The sequence below is a fragment of the Melanerpes formicivorus genome, unplaced genomic scaffold, assembly GCF_026170545.1.
Source record: "Melanerpes formicivorus ecotype bairdi unplaced genomic scaffold, bMelFor1.0.p_v2 SCAF_19, whole genome shotgun sequence".
Lineage (NCBI taxonomy): Eukaryota > Metazoa > Chordata > Aves > Piciformes > Picidae > Melanerpes > Melanerpes formicivorus.
The window spans coordinates 2,783,578-2,795,603 of record NW_027142371.1 but is presented as its reverse complement, the minus strand read 5'-3'; the positions used below and the strand labels follow the sequence as shown (position 1 = coordinate 2,795,603).

Below are 12,026 nucleotides of genomic sequence, written 5' to 3'. Positions count from 1 at the left end.
ATGAGAACTACTGCAGCTGCCCTGCTGCTCCTCAGCCACATGGCCGGACCTGATCCTTTTCCCTGCTGCCTCCATGCCTCCTCAAAGACTGGTTTTGTATTATTCTTTTCTGTCCCACTCCCATCCATTCTTGTTCCTCGCCCTTGTGAACCTTTCCTGTTATTGTTAGATATATATATAACATATATATTAACATATACATTAACATATATATATACATATATATATATATAAAAGAAATTTTTTTGCCTCTCTACTTCCAAGCCGACTCCAGATTGTTGTTTAGTGGATTTGCTCCTTACCCTTTTTATTTTCCTCCTGTCTGTTTGGAAGGAGGAGGTGGGGGGGAGTGGGGAAGAGATTCTCAGCCTTTCCCCCATCTGGGCTTTTAACTCCCAGTTAAGGCTCAAACCACTACAGCTGCCCAGAGAGGTTGTAGAGTCTCCTTCCCTGGAGAGATTCCAAACTCACCTGAACATTGTGATCCTGGGCAAGCTCTCTGAGTGCCCCTGCTTTAGCAGGGGGGTTGGACTGGATGATCTGCAGAGGTCCCTTCCAACCCCCCACCATGCTGGGATTCTGTGAAATCACCCACTCCTCAGGCTGAAGTGATGCATTCTCAAGCTGCCTTGATTCAATGGTTTTATTTTTCCTAAGAATGCTTCCAGAGGACAGAGAGACATGGACATTTTACAAGGCTCCATATTCAGCTCTTTCTCCAATGCTTTAAGAGAAAAAAAACCAACCTGCAGAGTGAATCTTTTCTGTAAGTGCCAACACTGCTCTCAGCTCTGGCTAGGAGACAGTCCCTGCCCCAAAGAGCTTCCACTCTAAAAGAAAAAGTCACACAAAGGGGGAGGTTCAGCAGGAAAACAAGGAAGGTGAGATGGTTTGTCATGCTGCTGGTGCCACACATGGGGACTGGTACATCTGTTTGTGCTGGCAGTCAGTACCTAGACACAGGATAGACCACACACTGCATGTGACAGAACATGTTCTCCCTGCAGGTGTTTGGAAGGGAGAAGGTAAAGAAGCTGTCAAGAAAGTGTTCAAGGCAGTCCTGTGATGAGGAAGGCATTTGTTTGCTGTAGAAATTTTCCCTTATTTACATCCTTTTTGCTTCTTTTTGTGGTTTTTTTTTTTCTCTTAAAGAAAATAAAAATATAGTTAATATGTGAAAAGCATTCGTTAAATCAGCTGCCTTAGAAAAATAAAATCTTCAAACAATGTCTCTAAAATAAATATCAACAGGGCTGGGGAAAAAAAATAAATACATGTAGCCAAGCTATCCTGGGAAGACAAAGGTCCCTACTGGAAAGTAGCTTTGGAGTCCCAATTAAAGCAGCAACTGCACAGACCACCCTCCTCACAACAACACATGGACTCCCAAGCAGCAAAGAAGAGATTCTCAATCAAAGACAGGTAAAGGATTGTGTTGCTTATAGGAATGCAGAGAGCATTTGCATCTTTGCTGAGTGGCAGAGGCTAAACCACAGTTGTGCCCTGCTGCAATGTTCTGCTGCTTCTAGCAGTGAGGTGCTAACGACCTCTGACAGGAAAAGAGTGAAAAGAAAAGCCCCATCTGGGAGTGTGACTGTTTGTGAACATCTGAGTATACTCCCCTGACTGAGCAAAAAATTAATTCTTCTGAAAAATAGTGAGCTAATCTTCCTCTCCCTCCCCTAACAGCAAGCCTCCCATGGAAGCAAGGTGTTTTAATGCAGAGCTGCCTACAGAAGGACTGCTCCAGCCCAGGGACCAGGGGCAGCTTGGCCCCAGGCAGGAGACTGCTTGGCAGCACAAGCTGCACCAGTTTAGGATGGTCCAATGTGAAATCAGTGTTCCCATGGCAGCCCCTCACATTTCAAGGGATAGTTCAGTGCCTGAGCCCCTGCTGGCAGGAGTCAGTCTCAGTTTGGCCGGTAGTAGTCACAGTGCTCTAGGTAACAAGAGGCAGGGTACCCTATTCCCCACTCTCATAAGGCAGCCATACCACACCAGGATATCAGTTTCCTTCTTGAAGGTTCCAGGTTTTGGTGATCCTGTTTGTCCTCTTACTTCTTAAACTCGTTTTTTTTTTTCTTCCTACCTATTTAAAAGGAGCAACATGCCCAGATTAACAACAGTGGTCAAGTAGGCAAAGAATAAAATGTCCACAATGCAAGCTCTACATAGGTTTACAATGTACTGATCATGCACCCCTACAGATCCTGGCAGGCATTTAAACATTTAAGTTGATGGAAGATCAAATTGCTGATGAACTGACTGCTGAATGGACTGTAGCCAGCTTGGAATCACTGGTAGGTTCTGCATCTGCTGTCACAAGACTGAAGTCAAGTTGAATCAGTGGTCATCTACCTTAGCTCTTTTTGCTTTCAAGGAAAGATGCTGCAAGACAAGAAAAATTGCTTAGCATGTACACAAAGAGAAGAACATTCAGCTAGAAAGCTTCCAGGCTCTAATCCCCAGTTAAACAGATTCTTATACAAATATCAATGACCACTCTTCCCAAGCTCTGCTTGTTACTGATACAGCTAAAACAAATCTACAAAATCAACCCCCCACACAGATCCCAAAGAGAAATTCTGGCTTGGTATGAAACAGCATCTTCTAGCACATCTGTACTCACTGCAAGCCTAGGAACAATTCCCCACTGGAAGCAAGATGCCAGCTTGCAAAGATGCCAGCTTGCAAAGATGCATAGAAAGGGACATGTGCTCCCAACAACATGCACAAACACAAGGACTAAGCATATGAAGTATAAGGTGTTAACTGGTTCAGTTTTGGGGCCCTCCAAGAAAGAAATTGAGGTCCTAGAGTGGGAGCAGAGAAGGGTGACAAAGCTGGTGAGGGGTCTGGAGAACAGATCTGGTGAGGAGCAGTTGAGGGAACTGGGATTGTTCAGCCTGCAGAAAAGGAGACTGAAGGGAGACCTCATTGCTCTCTACAACTCCCTGTAAGGAGGCTGGAGCCAGGTGTGAGTTGGTCTCTTCCCCCTAGCAACAAGTGACAGGAAGAGAGAAAATGGCCTCAAGGTGCACCAGAGGAGGTTTAGGTTGGACATTAGAAGAAACTTCTTTGCTGAAACAGTTCTCAATCACTGAAACAGGCTCCCCGGGGAGGTGGTTGAATCCCCATTGCTGGAGGCATTTAAAAGCTGCAGAGGTGTGGTGCTGAGGCACATGGTTTAGTTTCAGCCTTGGCAGAGTTGGACTCGATGATCTTAAAGGTCATTTCCAGCTGAAGCAATTCTATGATTCAATGAGCTGATGTAATTTCACAGAATACCTACAAGAGCAGCAGTACTACTTTGAAAAACACAGCCAGGTATGTAGTGTTACTCCAGACAGGCCTTCTACACTTTCAGAAAGCAGCTCAGGTGTTGCCTGAACAAGTCAAGAGTCCCATTCCCCAGCACCTAAAGGAAAACCTCAGCCCAAAACTGGGCTTGTGGAGAGGTCATATGACAATGAGATGCTGTGTTATGCATGGGATGTTACAGCATGTAAATATGTGAGTCAAAAGGACTCATTATGCCAGGAGCAGATTTGATACAACTGGAACATCAGCTCATCTCCTTTTCACATCATACCTGCAGACTGTCCAACAGCAGCTTTTGTCAAATGTGTTAAACATAAAAAGGCAGAAAATATTCAGCTACTTGGTAAATGCATTTGTAGATGGTGTCTGGAGCACTGAGATAAATTATCCAAGCTCAACATCAAAACCTAAGCCTCTCAAGTCAATTACACGGACAGGTGCCAATGCTACTGTACACTCTAACCTCAGGGGTACATCCTCAGGTGCTCCACACACCACAGTGGTTTTCTTTTCTCCAAAAGCACCACAGGAAGTGAAAGAAAACCAGAAAAACTCAGAAAAATCAAATAACACAGCAGATGTATACTCAGAAACAGCCATTTCTGCTCACATGCATGGCCAGATCTCTTGTGCTGCACATCTGATGCTCAAGTGCATTTGTTTCCACTCAGCATTTGTAGGCTGAACATGAGCCAGAATTTTGCACAGGTGGCCAAGAAGGCCAATGGCATGCTGGCCTGTATCAGGAACAGTGTGGCCAGCAGGAGCAGGGAGGTCATTCTGCCCCCGTACTCAGCACTGATTAGGCCACACCTTGAGTCCTGTGTCCAGTTCTGGGCCCCCTCAGTACAGGAAAGATGTTGACTTGCTGGAATGTGTCCAGAGAAGGGCAACAAAGCTGGGGAGGGGTTTGAAGCACAGCCCTGTGAGGAGAGGCTGAGGGAGCTGGGGTTACTTAGCCTGGAGAAGAGGAGACCTTATTGCTGTCTACAACTCCTTGAAGGGAGGTTGTAGCCAGGTGGGGGTTGGTCTCTTCTCTCAGGCAACCAGCACCAGAACAAGAGGACACAGTCTCAAGCTGCACCAGGGGAGGTTTAGGCTGGATGTTAGGAAGAAATCCTTCCCAGAAAGAGAGATTGGCCTTTGGAATGTGCTGCCCAGGGAGGTGGTGCAGTCCCCATCACTGGAGGTGTTTAGGAAGAGACTGGATGTGGTGCTTGGTGCCATGGGTCAGTTGATTAGATGGTGTTGGATGACAGGTTGGACTCGATGATCTCAAAGGCCTTTTCCAACCTGGTCAATTCAAATTCATATACTTCACTGCTTGGAAATACTTCACTTTTTTTTTACTCAATATTTTGGAAATATTTCCTATAAAGCTCAGTGGTTGTTAATCTCCCATGGGAAATTCACATCAAGATGGATTTGGCAATCCTGCCTGTAGAGTCTTTGCCTGCAGTGCAGTACCAACAACTCCAGCATAGCTAACACTGAGATGTTATTTCATACCAATCCAGCTCTCAGAATAAGTCTAGACTGACAGATTCACATGGGACAGAGCTCATAAAGCATGGTGACAGCTAGGAAAAGGTACTGGTAAAGATAAGGTTTATCACACCCAACAGCATTTGCACTTTGGTTTGCACGAGGAGCAGCTGTTCCTTGCCATTTCAAGTCTCAACAGATCATTTCTTTGCTGTCAACACAACTAATGCTCAAAAAAAGGCCTCAGGATTTGCACAAACATTTGCAAAGCATGCAAAGGCTCTCTAACATTATTGGGCACTCTATGACCACTGCCCAGCTCTAGTGCTGCCCAGCTCAGTGCTGCCAAGTGCCTGTATTTAAGCGTAAAATGGCTGAAGGCTTTGTTCACCAGTGATACACTACTTTGTGGGCTGGATAATAGGGACAAAGCTTTCATGCAGCCATCTATTATCCTCTCTATATTAAAACCCTACAATGAACAATACCAGATTAATTTCTCTACCACTAAACAGACAACAACAAAGCACACACACTTGAAAAGGTCAGATACAAGAGCTGCCAACACAGCAATGGTACCGTTTGGGCTTTATGCCGATTCCGTACCGTTCCTTGCTGGTAGAAATGAGGAGCCAGCTCCAAGAGCCATGCAGATTCCACAGCAGTCACATCTCTCATGTAATACTTAGCAGTCTGTATGACTTCATTGTAGACTACCCTAGGAGGGAGAAACAAAAATGAAAATGAAAAAGCCGAACCCAAGTGTTTGCTGTAGAGCAATGAAAGAGAGCTGATTAACAGCACGCTGAGACAGTTTCACTGCCACTGGCAGCATTTATGACACCAAGCTGTGAATGACACCAAGCTGTGTGGTACAGCAGACATGCTGGAGGGGAGGGATGCCATCCAGAGAGACCTGGACAGGCTGGAGAGGTGGGCACAAGCCAGCCTCATGAGGTTCAACAAGACCGAGTGCAGGGTCCTGCAACTGGGTCGAGGCAATCCCAGGCACAAATACAGGCTGGGCAGTGACTGGCTTGAAAGCAGCCCTGAGGAGAGAGAGACTTGGGGGTGCTGGTGGATGAGAAGCTCAACATGAGCTCTCAGTGTGCACTTGCAGCCTGGAAAGTCAATCAGATCCTGGGCTGCATCAGGAGAAGTGTGGCCAGCAGGAAAAGGGAGGTGATTCTCCCCCTCTACTCAGCTCTGGTGAGACCCCACCTGGAGTACTGTGTCCAGCTCTGGAGCCCCTATTACAAGAGGGATATGGAGGTGCTGCAACATGTCCAGAGAAGGGCCACAAGGATGAGCAGAGGGCTGGAACACCTCTCCTGTGAGGACAGACTGAAAGAGTTGGGGCTGTTCAGTCTGGAGAAAAGAAGGCTCCAAGGTGACCTAATTGTGGCCTTCCAGTATTTGAAGGGGGCTCCAAGAAGGCTGGGGAGGGACTTCTCAGGATCTCAGGTAGTGACAGGACTAGGGGGAGTGGAACGAAGCTGGAGGTGAGGAGGAAGTTCTTCACCATGAGAGTGGTGAAGCCCTGGAATGGGTTGTCCAGGGAGGTGGTTGGGGCCCCATCCCTGGAGGTGTTTAAGCCCAGGCTGGATGAGGCTCTGTCCAGCCTGATCTAGTGTGGCGTGTCCCTGCCCATGGCAGGGGGGTTGGAACTCGATGATCCTTGTGGTCCCTTCCAACCCTGACTGATTCTATTATTTAGTGACCAGAGATTCTTTTAGTTTTAATGCAGCCTCTCAGCTCCTTTCCCTCTCATTATTCAGAGCACTCTACATTAAGACAACCTTTGGAATGCCATGACAAACATCTTGAGGTACTACATATACAGATGCAAGGTACAAAAGAAAGAATATTTCTTAACATGAAGACATTTCTTGTAGTAGGGCCAACACACATTTTGGATTCTTGTCCAAATATTACCTACACTGTGATATCATGGAGCCCTCACTCCAAGGACACTGTGTTGTTGAAGGGGATCCAGAGAAACACAACAGAGCTGGTGAAGGGTCTGGAGAACAGGGCTGGTGAGGAGCAGCTGAGGGAACTGGGGTCCTTCAGTCTCATTGCTCTCTCCAACTCCCTGTAAGGAGGTTGGAGCCAGATGGGGGTCAGTCTCTTCCCTCTAGTATCAGGTGATAGGACAAGAGGAAATGGCCAGGGGAGGTTTAGTCTGGAGCTCAGGAAAAAGCTCTTTACTATAGAGTGGCACTGGAACAGGCTGCCCATGGAGGTGGTGGAGTCACCATCCCTGAAGGTGTTCAAGAAATGTGTGGGCATGGCACCTCAGGACATGGTTTAATGGCCATGCTGGTATTAGGTTGACGACTGGCTTCAAGGATACTAGAGGCCTTTTCCAACTGAAACAGTTCTATGATTCTGTCATGAGGAGGGATGTCACAAGTACCAGAGCCCTGGACCCATGGCAAGCAGGACAAATCCCAACATGACTATCCCTGCCTGCAGACAAGCAAGATAAGGATTAGAGAAGGAAATCATCTTTAACTACTGCCAGAAGATCTCCTGGTAAGAGATTTAGAAGCAGACAGCCATGTGGGCTTAAGTCCTTGCTGCCAGCATGGGCTATCTATTTCTTATGTCACCCTTTGGTATTGTAAGTCATTGCACCATGGAAGCACAAACTCCCACACTGAAGGGTAAGTCACTGGCACCAAAAAGTCATTATCCACATGACAGCTACATACCCACAGGGTTCAAGGAGGTGGTGGAGTGACCATCACTGGAAGTGTTTAAAATAAGACTGGATGAGGCACTCAGTGCCATGGTTTAGTTGATCAGATGGTGTTGGCTGATAGGTTGGACTCGATGATCTCAAAAGGTCTTTTCCAACCTGGTTAATTCTGTATTCTGTTTGTGGTCTCTCATTAATGGGCATTCCACTCTCAAAAACAAAGAGCAATTCCCAATGCAAAAATCAGGTGTTAAAAAGGGGTCACCTAACTCTGCTTTGCAGCTTTTGGTACTTAAACATCACTTTCTTTCCCTGATTTATTTGGATACTGCCCTCAAAAACCGCCAAGAAAACATCAATTGAATTCTCTCTGTGGGAACCATGACGTTCTACATCTGTTCCTCCACTGATGGAGAAAAGTCCTTCATGAAAGCATCTGGTTGCTGAGTTTCCTGTAAAGCTCAGAAAGCAACTGAAAGCAGCTTTGACTTACCAGCGTGGAGGTTTCTCTGCATACAGCACTGAAGTGGGATGGATATGAAGCTCGTGGTCATCGCGGATAGTCCTTGAAAGCAAGACACTATTTTAGACTGCATGTCTGTTTACTGCTTAACATTTGGGTCCTTTCATCCCCAGGAAGCATGGTTAAGAAGAGACAACAGTGAAGGAGCTGGAGCAAATTAAAAACATTTGCATTTAAGGAAGAGGCTTTCAGATGAAACCAGGCTTAATGCTTGGCCAAGCAAGTGACAATTTAACAGCCTAAAAGACTCCTAGCTACATTACATGGCAAAGTAGTGGTTCAGGCTTTTATTCAGTGCACTGGGAGTGCTAGAGCAGAGACTAGAGCAGGGAGAAGAGGAATCTGAGAGGTGACCTCATTCATGTTGATAAAAACATGAAGAGTGAGGCTCAGGAGGACAGAGCCAGGCTCTGCTCAGTGATGTCCAATGAAAGGGCAAGGGGCAATGTGTGGAAGCTGGAGCAGAGGAGGTTGTACATGAGTATGAGCTAAAACTTTTTCACTGTGAGGGTGAAAAAGCCCTGGAACTGGCTGCCTAGAGAGGTTGTGGAGTCCTCTCCTCTGGAGACATTCAAAACCCACCTGGATGCGTTCCTGTGTGACCTGCCCTGGGTGATTCTGCTCTGGCAGGGGGGTTGGACTGGCTGAGCTTTTGAGGTGCCTTCCAGCCCCTAACTTTCTGTGATCCTGTGACACTGTACTTGCTTGCATTGACACAAGCTAATCACTGTCAATAACAGCCTCCTACTACCTACAATTGTTTATAATTACCAAAGAAAAGAGATAAACACTGAAGCAGTTTGAAGACACAAAACTTCAAATGTTTAGTAAACCAAATGCAGGTGTCTAGAGAAACAGCTGTGTGTTGATGATATTTAGATGTATCCAAAGGAGCTTTCAGACAAAACAACAGCTGTAATGAACCTATATTTACCTGTAAGCTCCTGTAGAGTGGAATTTAGCTGCATTAGCAAAGAATCCAGAAACTATGCATCTCAAAACGGGATCTGGATCACCTGAAGAAAAGAATTTTCAAGCAAAATGAGTCAACAGAAGAGCAAAAACCCACAGAACACCACTTCATCACCTCACTCAGCTTTCCACACTGCATCAGGCCATGACAGCCAAGGCTTGAAGGCAGCCAAACCCTACAATCTCTTTTGACTTCTATTTCACAGTGAGGCAAAATCCCTCTGTAAAGAAACTACTGCTGCCAGTGGGATTGCCACAAGAAGAGTTTCACAGACCTCAGAGCAACCTTCTGTGACTGCTCACCTCCAAGTCTGATTTTTCAGAGCAGTTAAGAGACAGGTGCTGGGAAGCAGTCATGGCACCTGTGCACACACAAACACAGCTGGAAATGAGATCCCAGTGACTGTACCTACCAGAAACCCAGCTTTTTGACAAGACAGAATGAAGAGACCTGGTTATGACTCTTCCAGTAAGTCTGTCCCTTAAATACCTAATCAATGGTGAAAATCTCTTCCTGGAAAACTTAATTAATGAAGACTGGGCCAAGTGTTCATGGTACAAGTGGGCAAAAATGCTCTTCTGCAATCATTGTTATGGAAAAAAAGAAAGAATCTGGGTTTAATTAATTTTATTTTCAGGCCAGGGAGAAAATACAGGGAGAAAATCCTCAGGTTAGGAAAGATGGCTTGCTGGAAGGTGTCCAGAGAAGGGCAACAAAGCTGGGGAGGGGTTTGGAGCACAGCCCTGTGAGGAGAGGCTGAGGGAGCTGGGGTTGCTTAGCCTGGAGAAAAGGAGGCTCAGGGGAGACCTTCTTGCTCTCTACAACTACCTGAAGGGAGGTTGTGGCCAGGTGGGGGCTGGTCTCTTCTCCCAGGCAACCAGCACCAGAACAAGAGGACACAGTCTCAAGTTGTGCCAGGGGAGGTTTAGGCTGGAGGTTAGGAAGAAATTCTTCATAGAGAGAGAGACTGCCCATTGGAATGTGCTGCCATGGGAGGTGGTGGAGTCACCATCACTGGAGGTGTTTAGGAGGAGACTGGATGGGATGCTTGGTGCCATGGTTTAGTTGATTTGATGGTGTTGGGTGACAGGTTGGATTCTGATCTCAAAGGTCTCTTCCAACCTGGTCTGGTTCTATTCTATTCTATTCTATTCTATTCTATTCTATTCTATTCTATTCTATTCTATTCTATTCTATTCTATTCTATTCTATTCTATTCTATTCTATTCTATATAGTGCACACCTACAGAGGAGAGAAGAGGCAGGAAAGGTCTCTTCCAATCTCTTACACTCCTGATGTTATGGAAGTCAAAGCCAGGGACGGGGAGGAAGAACTGCCCATTGTAAGTGCAGATCAGGTTCGTGATCATCTGAAGAACCTGAAAGTGTTCAAGTCCATGGGACCCGACGGGTTACACCCACGGGTACTGAGAGAACTGGCAGATGAGGTTGCTAAACCCCTCTCTATTATATTTCAAAAGTCCTGGCAGTCTGGTGAAGTCCCCACAGACTGGAAAAGGGGAAACATTGCCCCCATCTTCAAAAAGGGCAAGAAGGAGGAACCAGGGAACTACAGGCCAGTCAGTCTCACCTCTGTGCCTGGAAAGATCATGGAACAGATCCTCCTGGAGTCACTACTCGCTCAAAAGAATAGTGAAGAGGTGATTGGGAACAGTCAGCATGGCTTTGCCAAGGGCAAATCCTGCCTGACCAACCTGGTGGCCTTCTATGAGCAGGTGACAAAATTAATAGATGAGGGGCAAGCAACTGATGTCGTTTACCTGGACCTGAGCAAAGCCTTTGACACTGTCCCACACCACATCCTGGTCTCCAAACTGGTGACACATGGGTTTGATTGGTGGACCACTAGATGGATAAGGAACTGGCTTGATGGCCGCACCCAAAGAGTGGCTGTCAATGGCTCCATGTCCCAGTGGAGGCCAGTGACAAGTGGAGTCCCTCAGGGATCAGTCCTGGGACCTGTCTTATTCAACATCTTTGTGGGGGACATGGACAGTGGCATTGAGTGCACCCTCAGCAAGTTTGCTGATGACACCAAGCTGTGTGGTGCAGCAGACACGCTGGAGGGAAGGGAGGCCATCCAGAGGGACCTTGACAGGCTGGAGAGGTGGGCACAGGCCAACCTCATGAAGTTCAATAAGAGCAAGTGCAGGGTCCTGCATCTGGGTCGAGGCAATCCCAGGCACAAATACAGGCTGGGCAGTGACTGGCTGGAGGATAGCCCTGAGGAGAGAGACTTGGGGGTGCTGGTGGACAAAAAGCTCAACATGAGCTCTCAGTGTGCACTTGCAGCCCGCAAAGCCAATCAGATCCTGGGCTGCATCAGGAGAAGTGTGGCTAGCAGGTCGAGGGAGGTGATCCTCCCCCTCTACTCAGCCCTGGTGAGACCCCACCTGGAGTACTGTGTCCAGTTCTGGAGCCCCTATTACAAGAGGGATGTGGAGGTGCTGGAACGTGTCCAGAGAAGGGCCACGAGGATGATCAGAGGGCTGGAGCACCTCTCCTATGAGGACAGACTGAAGGAGTTGGGGCTGTTCAGTCTGCAGAAGAGAAGGCTCCGAGGTGACCTAATTGTCGCCTTCCAGTATCTGAAGGGGGCCTACAGGAAGGCTGGGGAAGGACTTCTCAGGATATCAGGTAGTGATAGGACTAGGGGGAATGGAATGAAGCTGGAGGTGGGGAGATTCAGGCTGGATGTGAGGAGGAGGTTCTTCACCATGAGAGTGGTGAAACCCTGGAATGGGTTGTCCAGGGAGGTGGTCGAGGCCCCGTCCCTGGGGGTGTTTAAGAGCAGGCTGGATGAGGCTCTGTCCAGCCTGATCTAGTGTGGGGTGTCCCTGCCCATGGCAGGGGGGTTGGAACTAGATGATCCTTGTGGTCCCTTCCAACCCTGAATGAAACTATGAAACTATGAAACTATGAATCTGGAAGCAGACTGATAATGTGGAAACTACATGCCATATGGATTGGACAACAGGGTAAAAATAAAGAAAAGCCTT

The 12,026-nt window shown here is 47.1% G+C and overlaps 1 protein-coding gene across 2 annotated transcripts in view; it reads right to left on the bottom strand.

Annotated features, from left to right (window-relative positions):
* Positions 1–633: 633 nt before the first annotated feature.
* DHX35 (DEAH-box helicase 35) overlaps positions 634–12,026 on the bottom strand; it is a 36,245-nt gene continuing 24,852 nt past the window's right edge. Inside the window, exons 19-22 of one of the 2 annotated variants that reach the window (XM_068149828.1) lie at positions 8,968–9,049; positions 8,004–8,075; positions 5,386–5,524; positions 634–2,388 (exon numbers count right to left, since the gene is read on the bottom strand). In XM_068149828.1, the coding sequence (XP_068005929.1) occupies positions 2,344–2,388; positions 5,386–5,524; positions 8,004–8,075; positions 8,968–9,049 (338 nt within the window). In that variant the 3' untranslated portion in view covers positions 634–2,343. The remainder of the gene's footprint in view (positions 2,389–5,385; positions 5,525–8,003; positions 8,076–8,967; positions 9,050–12,026) is intronic. The other variant, XM_068149829.1, reaches the window with a different exon arrangement.